The sequence below is a fragment of the Hylobates moloch genome, unplaced genomic scaffold (genome assembly GCF_009828535.3).
Source record: "Hylobates moloch isolate HMO894 unplaced genomic scaffold, HMol_V3 SCAFFOLD_7, whole genome shotgun sequence".
NCBI classification, from domain to species: Eukaryota; Metazoa; Chordata; class Mammalia; order Primates; family Hylobatidae; genus Hylobates; species Hylobates moloch.
Window position 1 is genome coordinate 90,304,992 of NW_026652282.1, and position 21,210 is coordinate 90,326,201.

Consider the following 21,210-nt stretch of genomic DNA (forward strand, 5'->3'; position numbering starts at 1 on the left):
GACTAGGTCACATCATCAAATCACTGGTTTGGGTCTCTCTCTCTCTCTCTCTCTCTCTGTGTGTGTGTGTGTGTGTGTGTGTGTGTGTGTGTGTATTCAAGAATAGAGAAAACCACTGAAAGAAAGCATCTAAGCAGCAGAAAAAAACAAAGTTTCCATTCTGTTGTGCTAGGGGATCTTGGACATGCCACTTTCATCTAAAAACAGGAAGCTTAGTGTCTGCCTATCATGTCTGTTACTCCAATCCACCCTGGATAACCCTCACCAAATTAATATTCCTAAAGAAATATTTTTTGTCATAATATTTTTAAAAAGAGATTGCTTAATTACTCCAGACCATACCAATCTATCCATTTGAGGTTTCATGATTTACCATTCAGACTTTTAATCAGATGCAGTGATGGGTAGTCAAACATTGGTGTGTGTGTGTGTGTGTGTGTGTAGCTGCCCTAAGTAGAAGTCTGGTACTTATGAAATGTTTGCATTCCCCACAGTGCCTGCACCAATATTTAGCCCCCACAGTACTTTCTTAAATGTTTTTCTATGGGGCTTGAACCTCACAAAACACAATGAGATAAAAGAAAATACAGAACATAGTCTAGGACTTCCACCTCTGAAAGTAAAGATGGTCATTAAATAATTGGCTATGTGCCTCATTTGTTAAAATAAAAGCTCTTTTGAAAAGATGACAGTGAAGCGAATTTCTGCAAAGCAATGCACATTTTTCCATCATCTTCTACTATAGCTTAGAGAGTTGCTGTGCAATTAATTTTCTTAAACATTCTTGGAAGACTTCCATTAATGTGAGTCTTCTCAAAGTAGACACCAAATTACTTCCCTGACATATACTTGGTAATTTCATCTCCACACGTTTCTAACTCCATTGCAGTGAACTTTCATACAGTCAGTGGCCTACATAAAGGGACAGACACACATTAGAGCTGTGACAACTGACATGACTCCTCACAAAACTTGTAATCACATATAAAAAACAGGCTTTCCTTAAGCTTGGAATTCATTTCTTAAACCTTTAAAAAAGAAGGATATTAGAAAAACATTTTAAAACCCAGACAGGGATATAAATGGATGCTATACATGCAGTCAGGAATTACTACTCACTAGGGTAGAGGATGAAGGGCAGTTGATTTGTTGATATCTCGTGGTTGTCTTCCTAGCAGATTTTCTGCACTCCAAGTATTCCTCCAATCACAACAATCTGACTGCAATGAGTAATGCAGGGAGCTCAGCTGATTATGGCCACAAAGGTTCCAGAGGCCATTTGACATGGTGGAAAGAACACTATGCAGGGGAATGGAACACTTGATTTAAATCTCAGTTATGTCACTTACAAGAGATCTTGGGACAGTCTCTTAATCTCTCTGAAACTTTCTTCCAAGCTCATTCATAATTAAAGTGAGGGAAAGAGCATCCATAGGCATGCCAGGAAAGGCTTTTGTAACCTACGATGTACCTCTTGAGGGCTGGATCCAACCTTCCAGGCTTGCAATTTTATTATTTTATAAGTTCCTTTGGTGTTTCACTTCTCCAGTTCCTGAGATCTCCATTGCTTTATTCTATGTGAAATTGTCAAGGTGAAGCTCTAAAGTTGGTTGCATGACTATGCTATAAGGAAAGAGCAAGAGACTTTGTGACAGTTATTTTTCTCTTATCCAGAGTTCTTTTGCCTCTGTCTGTGGGCTCCCATCTATTTTAAGCATGGTTTAGGCCAGTGGTCTTCAAATCCTTTTGATTGCATACCCTTTTTCAACTAGAAAAGCTTTGAGCATGCTTCCTCAAAACATGTATATTTATACATTATTAACAATTATATAAATCATACACATGTCCTAATCTCTCCCCCATGTATTAATGATAATATATATAAAATGAAACACACAATAAATAAAAAGTGTAAAAGGATGAGACAAAGATGAAATAAACAGCATGTTAAATGTCTTGTTAATTGTGATGGCTTTATTATATTATTGGCTAATACCTCAAGGCACAATATATACTTAGGGCAAGATCTTTCATCATTGAGAATTGATATAAATCCATATTTCATATAGTCTTCATTATTCTTGCAATATGTTTTTGCTGACTTCTTGTCAGGTTTAATTAGATTACCATGGGTTTTACCTCATAATGAGACTGATGAAAAACTCATTCTAGGGGTAGAAGAAGTGTGAGCTCTGCCATTTTCATGTGTTTACATTACTAGTATTATCTCCAACACACGGTCTATTTGCAGGAATCTTCTTAAGCTGCTTATCCATTTTGTGAGGGTTAAATGTAGTTAGATAATATCCATAAATCTACTTAACTAGGTCCAACGAAACATCAATATCTCTGGTATACATTCAGGAAAAAAAGTAAGGGCCCCAAGGACACCCCTCCATCTTGTGGAGCTCTTCCCTCAGGATACCTTAAAGAGATGCGCAACTCACCTGATGAGGATGCCAGTGAAAATACACATATTACATATAATAGTAATAAGAATAGTCTAATACATAGCGTTTAGTGAACCACACAGCTTTAAACACTTCACATAAATGTTTTAATCCGAAATCTTAATTTCTTTCTAGTGTCTCTCAAATTAAATGTAAATAGAAATGTTCATATTTTCTTCTATACCCAACAGATTGACCTGCATGCCCTCCCCCCTCCACTCCCCAATTTGCAGACCACTTATTCAGGCTCTGAGATTAAGAATCTTCGGATAAGTGGGATGCCTCTATAAAGTTCATGGCAGCAACTCCTCCCTGCTATCCTGCTGCTGCAGTTTTCATGTGTGCTGATAAATGACAAAAAATAGAAACTGGAGTCAAAGATAAGTGACACAGGAAGCAATCCCAGGCAACTGAAGGCAGAGGGGAGAAAGTAGGTGAGGAGGAGGCCATGGTGGAGAAACCAGGAATGAGGGATGGAAAGCTAGAAATGGAGCAAGAGGGAAGGAAGTCTTGAGGGAGAAAAGGGGAAGTTACAGACTAGGGAGGAAAGGAAGAACAAGAAGCAAAAAGGGGCACACATCTGGCAACTGAAGGAGGGGGTAGACTAGGAGGAGATAATATGTCGCTTGTTGACCTGCAAGATGCTCACCCATGTCTTAATATCTGATGTCTCTCTCAGATGACTTAGCAGGGACAGCAAAAGGAAAACTGAGTGGTCCCCCAAAATTTGTGATTTGTGCACATAGATATGCAGAGTGAGCATGGCTCCTCTCATCAGAGAGGCACATGAGATTTATTCAAGCAATGCAAGGACAGGGCAATGCTTCATTTAAAGAGTGAGTTTCTAAAGCTAGAATGGTAAGCAGAATGATTCCTAGGCAAGGCAGGGAAGATTTTGTCGGGTTTTCGTGAAGAGAAATTCCTGTGACTCTTCAAATCACACCATCCAGATGACCAAGGAAGGGGAGTGCTGCACATCCCTGCAGAAGCACAATTTCAGCTGTCAGGAGCGTCTAGAAGCAGCAGCAGTAAAGAAGCCACAGCAAATGAGTTATATCTGAGGCAGCTGCCAAGACACCATTCAGAGGATAGGACACTGTCAAACATCACCTTCCATATCTCGCTTCAATACTAGAAAGCATGATAATGCACTCTAGGGGCAAGGAACCATCAGGGTACAGTAATGTGGTGTCTGACTTAGATTGTCAGAGCTTGCAGGTCCTTTGAGATCACACATCCCAAATCTCTCACCCTACCTATGGGAAAACTGAGAACTTGAGCGGGGAAAGCACCAAACCAAAGTCATCCAGTTGGCAAAGCTCACGCATGACACTTAGGTCTCTGGATAGTTAAAGCAGTGTTTTTGTCTCCACAGCTGTGTATTTATCTATCCCCTTCTCCAGCTCCTTGGCTCTTCTCTAGCAGAAGCCTCCCTCACTAGTACATATAATATATTCCATAGATCCTATAATGTCACAATACAATCAAATAAATGATTAAGATAACCACGAACATCTGCAGGGCTATGATTCCATCTTGATTCAGTGCAGAGACACACGTTTTAACACTATCATTAATTATCCTGAACCGAAAGAACCATATGTAAATATACAAAGACCCCTGATTTTCTACCCCCTCCATTACTGCCACCTAGCGGCTACTTCTCTGCTCAGAAGTTACTTCGCCCCTCCCACAAGGAAGAGGAACAAGACCATCAAGTTTGCAAAAGGTTAAGAGGTTTTTAATGAAAGGTTTGGTGGAGAGGAGGGTGGAAACAATGTCACAAAGAAAGTTAGGGATTACCTTTGACTCACAATTATTCATTAATGTTCTCATCTTAGAGAAAGAATGAATTGCTGGAAGTAAAAGATAAGCATTTTGCCAAGTCCCTTGCATTGTTAGGTATAGAGTAAGAAGCAATCAAGCAAAAGAAGAGGCCAGGTCAAAAACTCAGAGGAGTTAAGGAAAGCAGAATCCCAGAGAAAACTATCGAAATCAGATGTGTGGTCCTTGCAGCTAACGGGAGCTAAAGAAGATGTGAAAATGACTGCCCCGGCTCTCTGCCTTCTTTCAGCAGCAGGGATTACTCCCTCAACAGGAGACTTCCTATCAACTTCACAGCATCCTAACAGCTAATCCTGGATGTGGAGAGTAGGGCTAGAACCACACCTATGCAAAATTGCTTGGTCAGTTGGTCAGTCTTTCATGAGACAGTGTGTGTAGTGCCTACAGACTCTGCAGAGTCTAAGAACACTGTCTCTGCCCTTTAGTTGTTCTTAAGATAGTGGAGAGCAGACAAGTGAAGAGAAATGATGGTAAGAGTAGATAACCCTAGCCTGGCAGATTGTGGAAATCTTCCCAAAGAGGTGAAATCTGTGCTCAGTTTTAAAGGATGGAAAAATAGAAGCAAGTCAACAGAGAAAGGGCAGAGCTAGTGGAAGACTAGTATATGTAGAAGGGGTGGCAAGTATAAAACCTGCAGCACATTAAACAACACAGTAGCTCTGAGAACTATAAATAGTTCGGTGAACTCATATGTTTTCTGAAAATACTTGTTTTGTTTTCTGAAGTGAGGAGGGTTCCTGATAATGAGAGATAATACTGGAGAGGTAGTCCAGGGCCAGGTAATGAAGGACTTTATAGGTTTTCTAGAGTTAGGATTTTATTGTGAAGTCCATGGGAGAGCCATTGAAGGACTTTAAGCAAGAGTTTCATGACACATATTTGTGTTTGGAAAGATTATGGCAGGACAGTGGCAAATTGATGGGGGAGAGTGAGATTAGAGGCTGAGAGATCAGTCTCGAGGTTATTGAGGTAATTCTGGCAAGAAATTATATGAGCCTGGATTGGAGAAATGGGTATGGAGAGAAGTGTATGTATTCAAGCTCAATTTCAGAAGACAAATGGACAGGACTTAATGATGGATTGGAGGTAGTAGGGAAAGGAAAGAGAAGACAAGCATGACTCCCAGTTTTCTGGCTTGAGCAGCTCAGTGCTTATTGATGCCATTTGTTGGATGGGGAAGACATGGATAGAATTTAGGAAGGAGTACATCTGGCGGGGGTTGGTAATGGAGTTCTGTATAGACATGTTTATGATGCCAGTGAAATCCAAGCAGCCGATATCCAGCAAGAAATTGACAATGCCAATCTGAAACTAAGAAGAAAGATCTGAACTAGAGCTAGAGATTTAATATTTATCATTGTATGGATGGTGGCTGAAATCCCTGGAGTGTATAAAACCACCCTGGGAGAGGCCTACGCTGAGAAGAAAAGTGGGATGAGGACAGAATGCTGGGGGATCCCAATCACAGTAGGAAAAGAACTAGGAAAGGATAGCATAACATTCAAGGGAACAGAAAGTTTCAGGAGAGAAGGAGGTGTCTTATATAGCAGGGCCATCAAGGAAGATAAGGAATGAAAAATATCCATTGGATTTGGCAACAAGTAAGTTAGTAGTGATTAGTGTCAGCAATAGGGCCAGTCCACAGATGTCTGAGGAGTGAGAGGGCAAATATTTGTCATGAAATAAGGCACAAAACTTAAGTGCAGGCAGCTGGAGCGAGGCCTGGCCACCCAAGGAGGTGATATGCAATATGAGCTTTCATCTTGGAGCAGTAGAGGACAAAGACATTGGTGTGTCTTGTAGTGGCTAGTCAGGAGAGGGGCATGAGGGGATCCACAGGGAGGAGGAAAGATGTACATTGCAATTTCCTAATTCAGGAGAAAATGGAAAGGCTTCTTGGTAGCCATGGCACCAGTCAGCTGACACAGGGAATGCCAGATGTTTGCAGGAGGAGAATAAATTGAAGGACTAGTTATTAATGCATCTGGGTTCTGGAATTCATGGGAAACACATCTGGGGCAGTAGAACAGCAGGATGCAGGCGGGAGATAAGGAATTAAGAAACCTGGGCTCAGTTTCTCATGAAACTCAGGCTAACTTCATAAACTCTCAAGCTAGGCATAAAGTCCCAGGTCATAAAATGGGGGACAAACAGCCTTTATCTAGAGGGCAATCCAAGCATTCCCCATGGTTTTGGATGATCTGTGATAATGCTTCTTTAGATGGCATGGATAATTAGGGGGTCACTATGTTTTAGATAAACACCAGAACAATGTTAAAACAGGGAAAACTCTAAAAGAGTATTAAGGAATACTAGGCTCAGAAGAAAACAAACTGCCCCCTCCTCCCAACCCCAACTTCAGACAAACACACACTGATGGAGTATAATGCAGAGATAGCTTTCAGATCTAGTAGGGAAAAAAAGAGAAGTGTTGGAAACGTCAGCCTAAAATGTTTTGTTTGATCAAATGGCAGGGGAAAAAATACCAGGGAAGAGAACAACCCGAAAGAATAGTTCTTCCAGATAATAACACCTACTCCTAAGAAAGAAAAGTGAAAGTCATATATTAGGTTCAAATCTGAACATCCGGGGGAAAACGCCTTTATTTAACACTATGAGGCAGGTCATTTTTAAAGACTGCCATTCTCTTAAAGTTGGCTAAATAAGGTTTAGCTACTAGCAGGCTGGTGACCTTGGGCAAGTCACTTACCAGTTTCTTTATTTGTTGCATACATACAGGATTACAGCCCCTGAAAGAAGATGTTTTGGAAACTGCAAAGCAGTGCACCAACATTAGGTAGGGACTTTTACCAGACAGGGCATACCTTTGAGAAATCAGTTTGAGATAGCTTCAGCCAAAAAGGGTTGGATTGCAGTTTTGCAGGAGTGCTAGGTGTTGTGTAAATGTCCTAGTCAGTTCAAGAGGACTTTGGCAAAGGAAAAGTACACACTGCCCAGCAAGCTATGCACTTGATGTTTCCCCAAGGCAGGGGGCAGGCCTGCCAAGGGCTGCAGCATATTTCTGGGTGACCCAATGTTCCATTCCCCTCCCACCTCAAGATGAACAGCTTGAAATATAAATGGGGCCCTCTGCTCAGCTAAGGAAAACAGTCCCAAATCTTTCTGACATCTGCACACAAGGGGTACTGAGGGGCTGTCCTGCAGGGTCAATAGTGCTGGGGCCAGTTTAAACAATTCTGCTTGGCCCTGGGAAGGTAGGAGGAAAGGGAGGATGACTAAACAGGACCTGGCGGTGCTTCAGGCATCCACGTTCAGTTTTCTGCATGAGCGTCGGTCTTATCTATTTGGGAAATAGGACATTCCTGCTCTTGACTCATGAAATATGGCTTGGTCTGGTTCAGTAACTTTGACAAACATTCTTCGAAACTTTAGACTTTGCAAATACATTTTTAGGAACATATTTGACAGTGTGGAGTCTGTGTCTTTTAAATATTGGGGGAAAAATCTGTGCAGTGATATTCTAATTTCCTCCGTCCCCCATCCCCTCAGCCACTCAGATGTTTTCAAAAGAGAAGCCAGACTAAGGCTCCAGATGTTTGAAACCTAAATGAGGGCCCCTCATGAAATAAATCTACTGCCTTCCATTTCCAGAGATGAAAATCTTAGCCAAGGGTTTAACAATGAGGTCACTGTAGGCATGTTTGCCTGGTGTAGGACTGACCTCCGATCAGATATACAAGATTTTCTACTTTTAAAGGCTCCCCAACCCAACAAACAGCCCAGAGCTTCTCAGTTTCCTGGTTGTTGTGTCTAACTGCTTCTCACCTTGCCACAATCCATTGGGAAATGTCCCTTTCTGTCAAACCTCAAATCTCACTTGCATAGATTTGGGTCATTTTTATTTGCTGTATCTTTGCAGAGGTAAAGTAAGTCAATAAGAATCATCAGTTAGGAAAGTGGCTAGAGAATATGTCCAGGAAATTCACAGAAGAAATATGAATTTCCAGGTAATATGTGAAAAGACATTTAAACTCAGGGAATTAGGATGATTTTCACTCATCGTATTAGCAAAAATATCAAGTGTTGGCAAGGGTGTAGAAAGATGGGCATTTTTGTGCAATGCTGATGGGAATATAAATTGGAGAATACTTTGTAGCCTAATTTGTCAGTGGCTTTGAAGGTTAAAAATGTCTATTACCCTCCTACCAGGTAATTATGATCCTTAGTATCTATGCTAGAGATGTATCTATGCTTGAGCTAGTATCTACGCTTGAACACAAGGACGCCTGCTCAAAGATTTTCACTGTAGCTCTGCCATTTTACAAATAGCAAAAATTTAGAAACAACCTAAGTAGCCATCAAAAGGGTGGCTGAATTAAACTACGAGGTAGAGAAAAAGATCTTAAGGACACGTTAAGTTTACAAAAAGGGCCCAGAATATACACTTAGAATTCTATTTTGGAAAAGAAAATCAGATAATGAGACTATTTTTGGACATACGTGTACACATCTCTGATTATGTATAGAAAAAGATAAGAAAGACAATAATGGCACTGAGAGAGCATCAAGGGAGATTTTTGCTTTGTCTATACTGCTTGCATGTTATTCAAGAATGTGTTCATATATTTATTGTGAAATTTTTTTGCTAGAATGTTTCAGAGGTGAGGGCATGGGTCTTGGTGGTTACAGTGAACATGTCTTCCGTGAGAGGCAGCAGTAGATAAGCTGGTGACGTAAATAGATGAGAAATCAAAGGACCCAGATAAAGGCCTGGAATCTGTCATCACTTTGCTATGTGATCCCAGGAAGTAATTTTCCTTCTGAGTCTGTTTCCTCTGTACAATCAACAAATAAGATGTGAAGCTTACTAAGATACTTTCCCTTTCTCATATTTTACGATTCTCTAAGTCCATGTCTTTAATATAGAATAGGTCTAGTCCCCTTTGATGAGAAGATGGATTTTTATTCTCTTCCTTCAAATTCTGGCATAGTTTGACATTTTACTTTACCCCAAATGTAAGATAATGAAAGAGAAGGTGGAATGGTCACTGTGTTCCCTGTTTGGCTATGGGTTTGAAAGTTTGGTTGACCTATTTATACCACTACCTTATTTTGACAGTATAAGCCCTTAGGCTTCTTTGAGTGTGATGAGAGTGTATTCACAATGCTAGAAATGGGAAGTTCTGAACTCTGTAGGATGGCCATTAATCCTGGAAACACACACACACACACACACACGCACACACACACACACACACACACACACACGGAGCATCCCTAGTCCAAAAATCCAAAATCCAAAATGCTCCAATGAGCATTTCCTCTGAGTGTCACATCAGTACTCAGGACATGTTGGATTTTGAAACATTTCAGATTTCAGATTTTTGAATTAGGGATGCTCAACCTGTGTATGTGTCTAATTTTTTTTTTTCAGATTGAACCCCTTTCAACACTTTTCCTGGGTTATAGTAAAAATGCATTTATTTCAGTGAAAATCATAGATACAAATATCTAGGGCCTATGCATATTCAGGGATTGATAGAAATGCTGTGTCAATGCACTGAGTTCATTGCAATTTGCACAACAATTTGAACTGTGCATTGCTGAGGGACAATACATGGACTGTGTTACATTTTAAAACGTATCCTATGTTGTAATTTAATACCTATAAACCATTCTTTATGTATCGTCACCTATATTTCTGGACTTTATGGCTAACCTGTTCTCTTGAGTCTGTCACTAACAAGCAGGGTGATTTTGGACGAGTCACATCCACAGTCTGTAGATAACAATTGGAACACCTGTTCCCCAGACTGGGAGGGAAGAATCAAGTGAGCTATGAAAATGTACACTTATCTACAAACATTGTCACAATCTGGCTCTCTACAGCTTAATTGGCTTTTGGAAAAATACCAGATGAAACTCTGAGGAAACCTTGGCATTAAGTGAATGAAGGAAACCTCTTCTTGGTACCTCAGAGACTTTGACCAATCTAACTCTGACTATCATTAGTTAGCAAAGCTCCTTCCAGCTGGTCTTCATCACTTTGCTTGTTCCATGAGGTCATAAGAGTAAATTCTAAGCAGTTTATTTCTAAAGAAAACAGATAACAGCTCCCATGCAACTATTTGTCTTTCAACAATGAAATAAGCAACTTACTCTCGCTCCTTTCTCAGGAAAACACTGACAGCTCCCACTGCAGTCTTGGCCCCCACATGGCTTTCCATAAGACTTCTCTCCCTATTAAAAAAAGGAAAAAGTTAATAAACCATGTGAACCAAGAAGCAGTGTTGTCCCAGCAAACCTAACTCTTAGCTGCTTTACCAAGTAAATCTATTGCAGCTTAATGATCTTATCTGATGTTGTCAGTAGTCAAATGAAATAAAAACTAATCTTAAGCTAGCATCCTTTTAGGTCAGGTCTATACCTCATCAAATAAATAGCCGGTTTGGGAACTTTGCTTTAGACACCTCCTCACTGGTGGAAATTCCAGGCACAATATACAACAGAATATCTTTACTTGGGGGCTGGAAATAGACTGTAGACATATTCCTGTGAAAACAGGTGTCCAGTGACTTACGGATTTGCACTCATTGGTAAAGAAGTAGCTGTAGCAGATAACTTGAGGGAAATTCAAGTGATAGATATGTAGTGACAAATGAAAATGGCTACCTTGTACTCTGCTCTCAGAATTGTTCTCCTCAAACTCCATTTCAGCACACCATTCAAACCTTACAGTGGCACTCCCATGCCCAGTTAGTCAGATCCAAATTCCTCAGTTGGTATTTTACAGTACCCCCAAGCTCTCTAACTTCATTTTTCCCTCTCCTCTGATTGATGGTGATGATTGCCAGCTGAATTTCTGCAAGGCCCCCACATGACCTGATGTGTGCTGATCCTCACCAACCTCATCTCCTTTCTCTCTGGCTCACTCTGCTTCAGTCACACAGGAGGGCGTTCATTCTGTTCATTAAAAACATCAAGCCTGTTCCTGCCTCAGGGCCTCTGCCCTCGCTGTTACTTTTTTCTGCAATGTTCTTCTCCTAGATATTTTTAAAAAATCCTGGCCTCTTTTCATCACTCAGGTCTCAGTTCAATTGTACATTCTCAGAGAGGCCATTGCTGAGTCTCCTGTTACTTCCAATCACATCATTTCGTTACCTTTTCATCGTTAGACATTCTGTTTACTCCTACTAGAATGTAAGCTTCACGTACGTAGGGACTTCATTGTTTTGTCCAACACTGCATCACCAATGTCTAAAACCATGGATGACACTCAAGGAATTTTTGGTGACTATATTAATGGAGGTAGGATTTGAACTCAGGTCAGAATAACTCCAAAGTCTTGACCTTAACCCTTAAGCCTTAGTGTTTTCTAAGTCCTTTGTCTACCAGAACCTCAATACAAGGACTCAACAATGAGAAAAACTGCCATTCTGACCATATTCAGCTTGGGAAAAAAGCAAAACATAAATTCTAATTGTTATCTGTAACAAGAACTTTATCTCTGGGATGGATTTAGTACCATCCAACTTTTTTATTTAATGTTGGATGTTTTTTCCAAAGAGAAAGGCATATTCATGAGCTGACCTCACACGTAATCATTCTTGCCTCTGTGTACTGTGTGCCTTTTCCTAATTCCTAAGAGAGCACTGTGAATTTCTCAGATGGTCTCTTATCTCTTTAGACATTCCCACAACACTTTATCATCACAACACCTTGGCAATAAGGTAGTGATGGCAAAGCTATGACAAAATATTACTATTTTAGATTCCAAACACCTTCCTTATACATTATATTTTATCTCTCTTATAAGCCCTTGACATGGTAAGTGCTATTGCACACTTTCCAGTTTACCTTCCATTTTATGGAATATAGGACAGGCAAGTTTTAATAAGGGTGAGATCAAGAGGTACTCTGGCAGGAGGAAGCTAGGGGCTGGAATACAAGAGAGAACTGAGAGAGCGGCATTGAATTTTATCTTCACCTATGCTGACACCCTTGTCTAATGTTGAGTACTATATTTCTTGGTACTATGGATAATTTGTATTTCCTTCTCCATACATTTCTGTGTTTTCTAAGCAGTCTTCAACAAGCACATATAATTAATAAGAATACAAAATAATACATTATATTAAGTGATAAAAGTCATCCCCTTCAAGGAAGAGAACTTGACAGGTGTTGCCAAAGTTGAAATGGCATCTATTTGGAGCTACGGCCTACTTCCAAACAATGTCTGTTTGAGTGTTCCATAAAATTGGTCTATAGTAGATGAAAAGTTTCCAGACCCCTTAAGTATGGAGCAAAGAGGCTGGAAGCAAGGGAACTGGATAAGACAAGGAAAAAAAAAATAGCAGGAGCTGAACAAAACCATAAGAATCAGAAGCTAAGGTTTCTTAGGAACTCGCCAGAACAAGGAGGCAAAGACACTCAGCTAACAGACAGGAAATCATCACTGTCCTTTGTCACTGAGGAAAGTAACCAGAGAAGCCCTGTTGGCCACATGGCAATTTCCTGTAATGCCAGCCCTGGCAGTTTCCCCAGGAGTCTTCAATTACAGTGAGGTGGGAGGAGTGAAGGCAGGCTTCCAGGGAACATGACCAGACTAGACGTGAGAAGCCTCTGCCTTATCCTGGCTTGTCTGAGGACACTCCACCCCCCGCTTGACCAGGCCATGTGGCTGGTGTCATTTCCACCTTGGAATGCTCTCCCTTTTCTCTCAAGATCAAACCCATCTTATACCCAAGAAAATTAAAACTGGAAAGGCTTTGGGAGATAACCTAATACAGTGGTTCTTAGCTCTATCCGAGCAGTACCTTATTATTTTTATTATAATTATTACTCTCCCTTGCTTTCCTAAAAATAAATTCATAGAAATAAGTTATAATAAAAATGTAAGCAAAATTTTTTTAAAATTTTATTATTATTATACTTTAGGTTTTAGGGTACATGTGCACAACGTGCAGGTTTGTTACATATGTATCCATGTGCCATGTTGGTGTGCTGCACCCATTAACTCGTCATTTAGCATTAGGTATATCTCCTAATTAAGCAAAAATTTTAAAAGCACATATTATCTCCTAACTGTATTGCAAAGAAAAAAAAAAGAAAAGTCATTTATAATAAAAAGATATGTATTTCAATATATAAAAGCTCATACATGGCTATATTAGAAGATGTCATGAAGTGGTAGTCAGAGGCCAACAGCTCTATAGAGAATTATTATGAATGTAACAGGCTGCTGACACAGAATGACACTGGGATGTAGTATTGATGATTCAAGTATCATGAATGCAGTTGCTATTAGTAAGTGCAGTGATTCTCTCAAATGATAAAGAACTCATGGTGATGATCGTGGGTGGGGGGCGGGAAGTACAATCTTCCCTTTATTTACTGGGCAGTTTTATTTGTAACAAGAAAACCATGAAAAACTTCATTTCAATATGTAAAATGTGGTTATGTTCTAGACTTAAATAATTATAAACAGAGTTTTCATCTCCCTGAATATCCAGAGGTCTTCTCTATCCTTCAGGAAGCATAGTATTCAGAACACCTATCATTCCTGGCAGCCACATAGTAAGTGTCCCCGACTCCCTGATCATTTTGACAATCACAAATGGCCTCACAAGTTCCAAAATACCTCCTGGGGGGTACTTTTGTTAAGAAGTATTGGTCTAATCCAAATCACCCATTTTACAGATGATAACACTGAAGAAGATTATTTTGGCTTGGGTCACGCTGTTAACAAGTGGATTCTAACACTTCTGAACGTAATGCAATATTCTTCCTACTGTTCCGTACCTCTCAAGGCCAAACTCAAGTTCTATATTTTCCATGACCACTTCAGCTTCGGTGAACCACAACAATACTCACTAAGTCCCATTCACTGGGTAAGTGTCTCATGTTGTTATGGGAGAGTCTTCGCAATGTGCCTAAGGTTGCAGAGCTGAGAGTCTTGTTTCCTCATCCAGACCATAACGTTTATAAGGGAAAAGTCAATTTATTTTACTCCTTTGTATAAAACCACAGTGTTAAGGGGCAAAACTATGTTCTAGCCAATATCTGAGGCAGTATCCCTTAATTAGGAATATAAGTTCTGGAGTCAGTCTGTACAGGTTTAAATCCCAGCTCTAATATTTCCGAGTTGGATGAACTTAGGCAAGTGACTTTATCTCTCTGTGACCCAATTTTCCTGTCTGTAAAATGAGGATGGCGACAGTATCTACTGTATAGAGTTTGATTGGAGGACTCAATAAGATTAAGCATGCAAAACATAGTACCTGGCTCATAGTATGCACTAAGTCTCAGCTATTATTATTATATTAACATTAGCTATATTAGACTACTCAGCATTTTTTGCAGCATTCTGGTCTCTCTCTGGAGCTCCTTATCAAGTGCTGTGCACTGGTATGATCATGCCAGTTTGTCTATAGCTGATGTTCACTTTGCTTGGTGAGGATGTCCATTTGGATTTGTTGACGTCTGTACATGTAATTATCTGAATCAAGAACATAATCACATTTTATACATTGAAATGAATTTTTCATGGTTTTATTGTTACTGAATAAAAATGCCTAGTAAATAAAGGGAAGATTGTACTTTTTTTCCCCCAGATCACCACCACGAGTTATTTCTCATTTCAGAGAATCACTGCACTCACTTAACTTTTTTTTTTTGATGGAGTCTCACTCTGTCACCCAGGCTGGAGTGCAGTGGTGCGACCTGGGCTCACTGCAGCCTCTGCCTCCCAGATTCAAGCCATTCTCCACCTCAGCCTCCTGAGTAGCTGGGATTACAGGCACCTGCCACCACACCCAGCTAATTTTTGTATTTTTAGTAGAGACGGGGTTTCGCCATGTTGGCCAGGCTGGTCTCGAACTCCTGGCATGAAGTGATCCTCCCACATCGGCCTCCAAAATTATTTTTAAATGCTAAAAATATTTAGCAATTAGGGTTAAAGGTTAGGATTTGCTAAGCCATAACCCTAAATTTGCTAAATATTTTAAATATAATCTCTACTCCACACATCTATCCTTTTGCTGATGCTGGTTCCTATGTCTAAAATGTTTTCCTACTCCCTTTACCACGAACAAAACTTCTATTCATTCTTTTAAACCCAGCTCAACCATCTTTTTGGTGAGGACACCCTTATACTCTGCCTCCCTCTCAGCAATTTCAGGGGCAGTTCTTACTCTCTTCTCTTTGCTGATGGAGTTTTGCAGTATTTTACTCAATTTGATTCTGCCATCAGACTGGAATCAGGACCATGTCTTATGCTTCTCTGCAGCCCTGTCACAGCAGATATTCAGTGAAGGGCTGTGAAATAATTGCTCTCAGAACAATTGAGTTACAAGTGTTAGAGATCAGCATCACTGGGTCTCCTGAAATAAAGAGTTACATCACAGTGCCTCTACCACCAACCAATAGGCTTTTCTAGGCATCACCAGTGCTTTCTTGCATGGGGGCTGGCAAGGATGACAATGATGCAAAAGGTAACCCAGGAAGCAAGATAGGAAGTAACAGAGGCTTAGCTGAAGTGATTGGATTGCAAAGGCCAGTTATCTGTGTGAGCAATTTTCTCCAGAAGCTTAGGTCACAGAAGACTGGCTGTGTATAATTTTATTCTCACCGTTCATTCAACAAATATTTATTAAGTGCCTACTATGTGCTAGGTACTGTGTTAGAGATGGGTGATAGTGGCAGTATCATACAGCCATAAGTGAAACCAAGTCCTTGTTTTCATGGTGTTTAAAATTTAGAGGGAAGATCAACAGTAAATGAATATTACATACATATTTGTCAGTTGATCTGTATTATGGAGGAAACTAAATTGGGTAAGAGGGTAGAAAGTGTTGGGGTTAGGTTGTTATTTTATATAAGGAAGTCAGAGACGGCCTTGCTTATAAGGGGACTTCTGAGCAGAAAACAGTGTTTTTCAAAGCACAGTCCTTGGCCCAGAATCATCAGTCCTGGGAAATTGTTAGAGTTGCAAATTCTTGTCTCATCCACAATCCACTGAATCATAAACTTTAGGGTGGGGCTCAGAAATCTATGTTTTAACAAGCCCTTCAGGTGATTCTGATGCACATAATGTTTGAGAAACACTGCTATAGAAGATGAAGGAATGAGTTATGTGAATATCTGAGGAAAGAGTATTCTAGGCAAAGGGAACAGCAAGTGCAAAGGCAGTAAATGAGAGAATATGCTTGATGTTTTGGCTACAGCAAGGAAGCCAGAATCCTGGAGTTCAGTGAATAGGGGGATGGGATACATGATAAAGCCAGAGTTGGAGCAAGAGCCAGATCATAGAAGATTTCATAGACCAATGTAAAAGCTTTGCCCCTGGAGATCCACTGAATGGCTTAGAACATATGAGCGACACCAGTCGATTTACTTTTTAAGGGGGATTACTCAAGCTGCCATGTGAACTGCAGTGGGGAAAGCACAGACGCAGAAAGGCCACCTAGGAGGCTGTTGCGGTAGTTCAGCAGGATGATGGATGTTTAGAACAGAGAGGCAGTTATAGAGTCTGACAGAAGTAAAATAATTCTAGGTATGTTTTAAAGGTAGAGCTGCTAGGATTTGCTGATAGATTGGATGTGGGATGTGACTGAAAGGGAGAAGTCAAGAATGACTCCAAAGTTTCTGTACCAGGCAACTAGAAGGATGCAATTGCCATTTATTCAGATGGAGAAAGCTGTTGGAGAAGCTGGCTTGGGAAGCATCAGGAATTCTGGTTTTGAGATGTGTATAAGATATTCAAATGGAGGAGTTGAGTAGCTGGCTATGGAAGTCTGGAATTCAAGGGAGATGGCTTAGTCAGTATAGACTTGACTATGTTGTGGTAACAAACCTAGGATCACAATGGTTTAGCACACAAAGTTTGATTTCTCACTTTTGTCATAATCCAATAAGACACAAGCAGCTCCTCTTAGTGGCCTTCTCCAAAGGTGACTTGGATTTCCAAGCTGCTTTTGTCTAGCAACTCCACTATCTCAGATCCTAGTAACTGCTCTTAATTCCCCATTACTGGAAGTGATACATCTCTTGTGTTCATATTCTCTTTAAAAAGAACCAGACATACTGGAAAACCTAACAACATGGAGAGTAGGAAAGAACATGGTTTATCTGGAGATCACCATCTCTGCTATCATTGTTATATAAAGCCAAGGGGCTAGGTGTGGTGGCTTGTGTCTGTAATCTGTAATCCCAGCACTTTGGGAAGCCAAGGCAGGGGGGTCGCTTGAGCCGAGGAGTTCGAGACCAGCCTGGGCAACATGGTGATACCCCATCTCTACAAAAAAATTAGACAGGTGTGGTGGCATGTGCCTGTAGTCCCAGCTATTCAGGAGGCTGAGGCAGGAGGATCACTGGAGCCCAGGAGTTTGAGGCTGATCGTGCCACTGCACCCAGCCTGAGTGACAGAGTGAGCCCCTGTCTAAAAAAACAAAAAGCCTCCAAAGTAGATGAGATTACCAAGGGAGTGAAGGTAGACAAAGGGAAGAGAATACACCCTAGAATTAAGCATTGAAGCATGTCAGTGTTAAGAGAACATGAGGAGGTACTTGAGAAGGAATCTGAGAGGGAGTAGCCAGTGAGATGAGTAAAGAAACAACATCCAGAGGGGCCCTGGAAAGCAAGGAGGAAAAAAAGTGATAAACTTAAATTGTTGACAGGTCAAGTAAGACAAGATATGAAAACATACCAATGGATTTAGCAATGTGGTGATCTGTACCAGATAAATTTCAGTGGCTTAATGTGGCTGAAAGCCAGATTGCAAGGGGTTCAATAGAGAGTGGGAAGCGAGAAACTGGAGAAATCCAGGATAGCCAATTATCTAAAGGGGTATTGGGAATGGAAGAAATGGCACTGTAGCCAGAGAGGGATATGGGGTAAGAAGTATGTTTAATTTTTTTGTTAAGATTGGAGATATTGAAATATGTGAGTAGTTTGAGGGAATATGTGTTTACACAGGAGAGAGATGGAAAAATTGTTGGGGATGACTTTAAGTGTACAAGAGAGGATGGTATCTAATACAGAAGTTGATGGAATGCCCTTAGGTAAGAGAATTGAAAGTTCATCCACAGTGACAGGTGGGAAGGCAGAATACACAGATACAGATGCAGGTAGGGTAGTTGATGTGGTAATGGAAGCATGCAGACATTCTCTTCAACATACTTAGTTTTTCCTCTCAGTGAAACAAGAATCAAGGTTATCAACTGAGAATAAGAACATGAAGGAGTTACTGGGGGTTTGCGGAGAGATAAGGTGTGACATGATCAGTTAGGAGAGCAGGGAGAAGGCATGAGCTAGGGAAATGTGGCAGAACTGCAAGGCAGCTCTAAGGGCCCACTTGAGTTTGGTGGTCATGGACTTAAACGAACATCAGTTATCAATATTGTGAGGTTTTCGGTAGACTTGTCCAGCCACGTGGATACGTATTTAGATTAGAGGAAGAGTTGGATTTAATCAAGGTTGGGGTCTGCTAGATGAGGATGATAAAGGAAAAGAGGGGCAAGGGAGTCAAGGGTATATGGAAAGAAGTGATTATGATTATGGACCATAGGATCTAGGTTTCCTGTGGAAGGAACTGAGCACAGGCGGTGGGCAAGGGGCAGTAGAAAGGTAGGATCAATGGATGATTGACTCTGGTGGGGTTAAAGAAATACATCGGTTTTAGGATTGTGACTATGTCTCAGAAGAAAGAAGGCGTGGTCCTGTAAAGATGTTAGCTCTGTTAATACTCCGCACAGTGCAAAACAAGACAGTCCTTGGAATATAACAAATTCGTCTTGAATTAGCACAGTAAATGGTTGTTGAAATGGCTGCTCATTCCTGGTTTCATACAACATAATAAAACTGTCCCCTTTTAATAACTTCAGGTTTCTTCAAAATGTCTTTCACATAAAATCTCATTTGATTTTCCACCGCAAATCTGAAATAGATATGTTAGATGTATGTGTGTGTGTAGAGACATAGACATATATGCAACATTACAATGATTTATTTATATCTTCACCTACCCTCCTAGACATTAGGTTCCTTTGAGATGAAGATCTTGGGTTCACTATAAGACAAATCAATGGAAATCCTTTAAGCCTCAATTTCCTGAACTATAAAATAGGGATATTTTACTTTATAGGGTTTAGTGAGGTTAAATAAGATGATGCTCTTTGTCAAGTGCTTGGTATATTGAGAATATGCTCAATCTATGTCAGCTGGTATTATTTACAATTACAGTGTCTGGTACTGTGCATGTGGATGCCTAATAGGTTCTCATTCAGTGACTAATTCCCATTTTAAAGATGAGGAAATGAAAACTCAGCTGTTAAGTGACTTTTTCAACATAGAAAGTTAAGTATCAGAGTGGGGATAAGAAACCAGATACCTTCAACTGTTGGTGACTCTTGTTTTTTTGTTTTGTTTCATTTTGTTTTTTGTTTTTGTTGTTGTTGTTTTTTATTGGAACTGCTGCCACTAGTTCCAGGAATTGGCCTGAAACTTACAGGAAAAGAAAGATGAGTGTTGACAGGTGCCTCTTTGGGGATACTTTTTATCAATATTACTCTACTTACTTCACAATATTATTTGTACTGTGTGTACATTTTCTAAATAACCTTCATATATAATTCTTATAACTACTTTTGAAACGAATTATTTTTCATATGACCATTTTCCAGATTAAAAAAACATCCTGAGTTTCAGACAGTTGGCATCATTTGCTAGTTAAGTGACAAAGTGAAGAGAGCCAAACATCTAAAAGAGAAAAATAATACAAGATGCTGAGGTATATATATATATATATATATAGTCTTCATTCCCTGCCAGCGGCCTCAGGGTCCAGAAATTCTGAGGCCTCTTTGGCTAGATCAGATCTATCCTGGGGCCACATTCACAGTAATGGCTACCGTGAGCATCTGTTGTGTGCCTAATTAAGTAGTTCACTTTTGTTATCTCACTGAACTGTTCCACCTCCACTATGAGGTAGGCACTATTACCATTATCATTTTACAGATTAAAAAACTGATGCTTCAAGGGTTTAGTTTGCCTTCCCAAGGTCAGTCAGCTAGGGAGCAGCATAAATTCAGACCCAGGTTTGACTCAAAATCTTGGAGCTCTTCCCTTAAACCAGGCCCCCTTTAACATCACCCTACGTTTATGACCTTCTTGCTAATAATACAGAGAATCTGGCTTTACTTGGAGCAATTCTAAAACAAAACCTAAAAACTTTGCATTGAAATGTGAACATACACACACACGTGCGCACACACACATACACATACACACACACAAACACACACACACGTTCAAACCCACATTAAACCAAGCTGGGTTCTGTCCCATGTTTAATGTGCATTTGCCTTTTAAAAACAGCTCCCTATGAGTTTATGAATGAAAGACTCTGAGAAGAGAAGGAAGTGATCTGTGGGAGCTGGCTTCCTACCATGTGGGACTTGTCACCTATACTTTATTTTAAGGAAGAAGCTGACACCAGACATTTCTGAATATTTCAGGAAGCCATTTCCCTCCAACATCTGCTCAACTGTGTTCACACCGTAGATAAAAACAACTGATGGCATCAGGGGTAGAAGAGGAACAGGCATGTCAGGTTTCACTTGAAAAGCTCTAGCCAGCCAATATGAACCAGGGCCTGAGGGGATATAGTACTACCCAGTTAGACCTTAAAGTAAATTCAACAAGCAAATGCTTAACACACAAACAGGCAAACTAAATGTTGCCCATAATGTTCTTAAAATAGAAGCCTCTTTTTCCTTTGTTAGTAAGAATTTACTGAGTAGCTATGAAAGAACAACACTTCCCAAGGCTAGTCATAGGGAGCATGTGAGGAATACTCAGATTTAGCACATAAAAATACAGGATGCACATTAAGCGTGAATTTCAGAAAAACCACAAGTAAGTTTTTAGTATGAGTATGTCCCAAATTAGTATATGT

The 21,210-nt window shown here is 40.2% G+C and overlaps 1 protein-coding gene across 1 annotated transcript in view; it reads right to left on the reverse strand.

Annotated features, from left to right (window-relative positions):
• COL4A6 (collagen type IV alpha 6 chain) overlaps positions 1-11,435 on the reverse strand; it is a 155,472-nt gene extending 144,037 nt beyond the window's left edge. The window contains exons 1-2 of the mRNA XM_058441339.1: positions 11,418-11,435; positions 10,416-10,496 (exon numbers count right to left, since the gene is read on the reverse strand). Of these exons, the coding sequence (XP_058297322.1) occupies positions 10,416-10,496; positions 11,418-11,435 (99 nt within the window). The remainder of the gene's footprint in view (positions 1-10,415; positions 10,497-11,417) is intronic.
• Between the last annotated feature and the right edge of the window lie 9,775 nt (positions 11,436-21,210).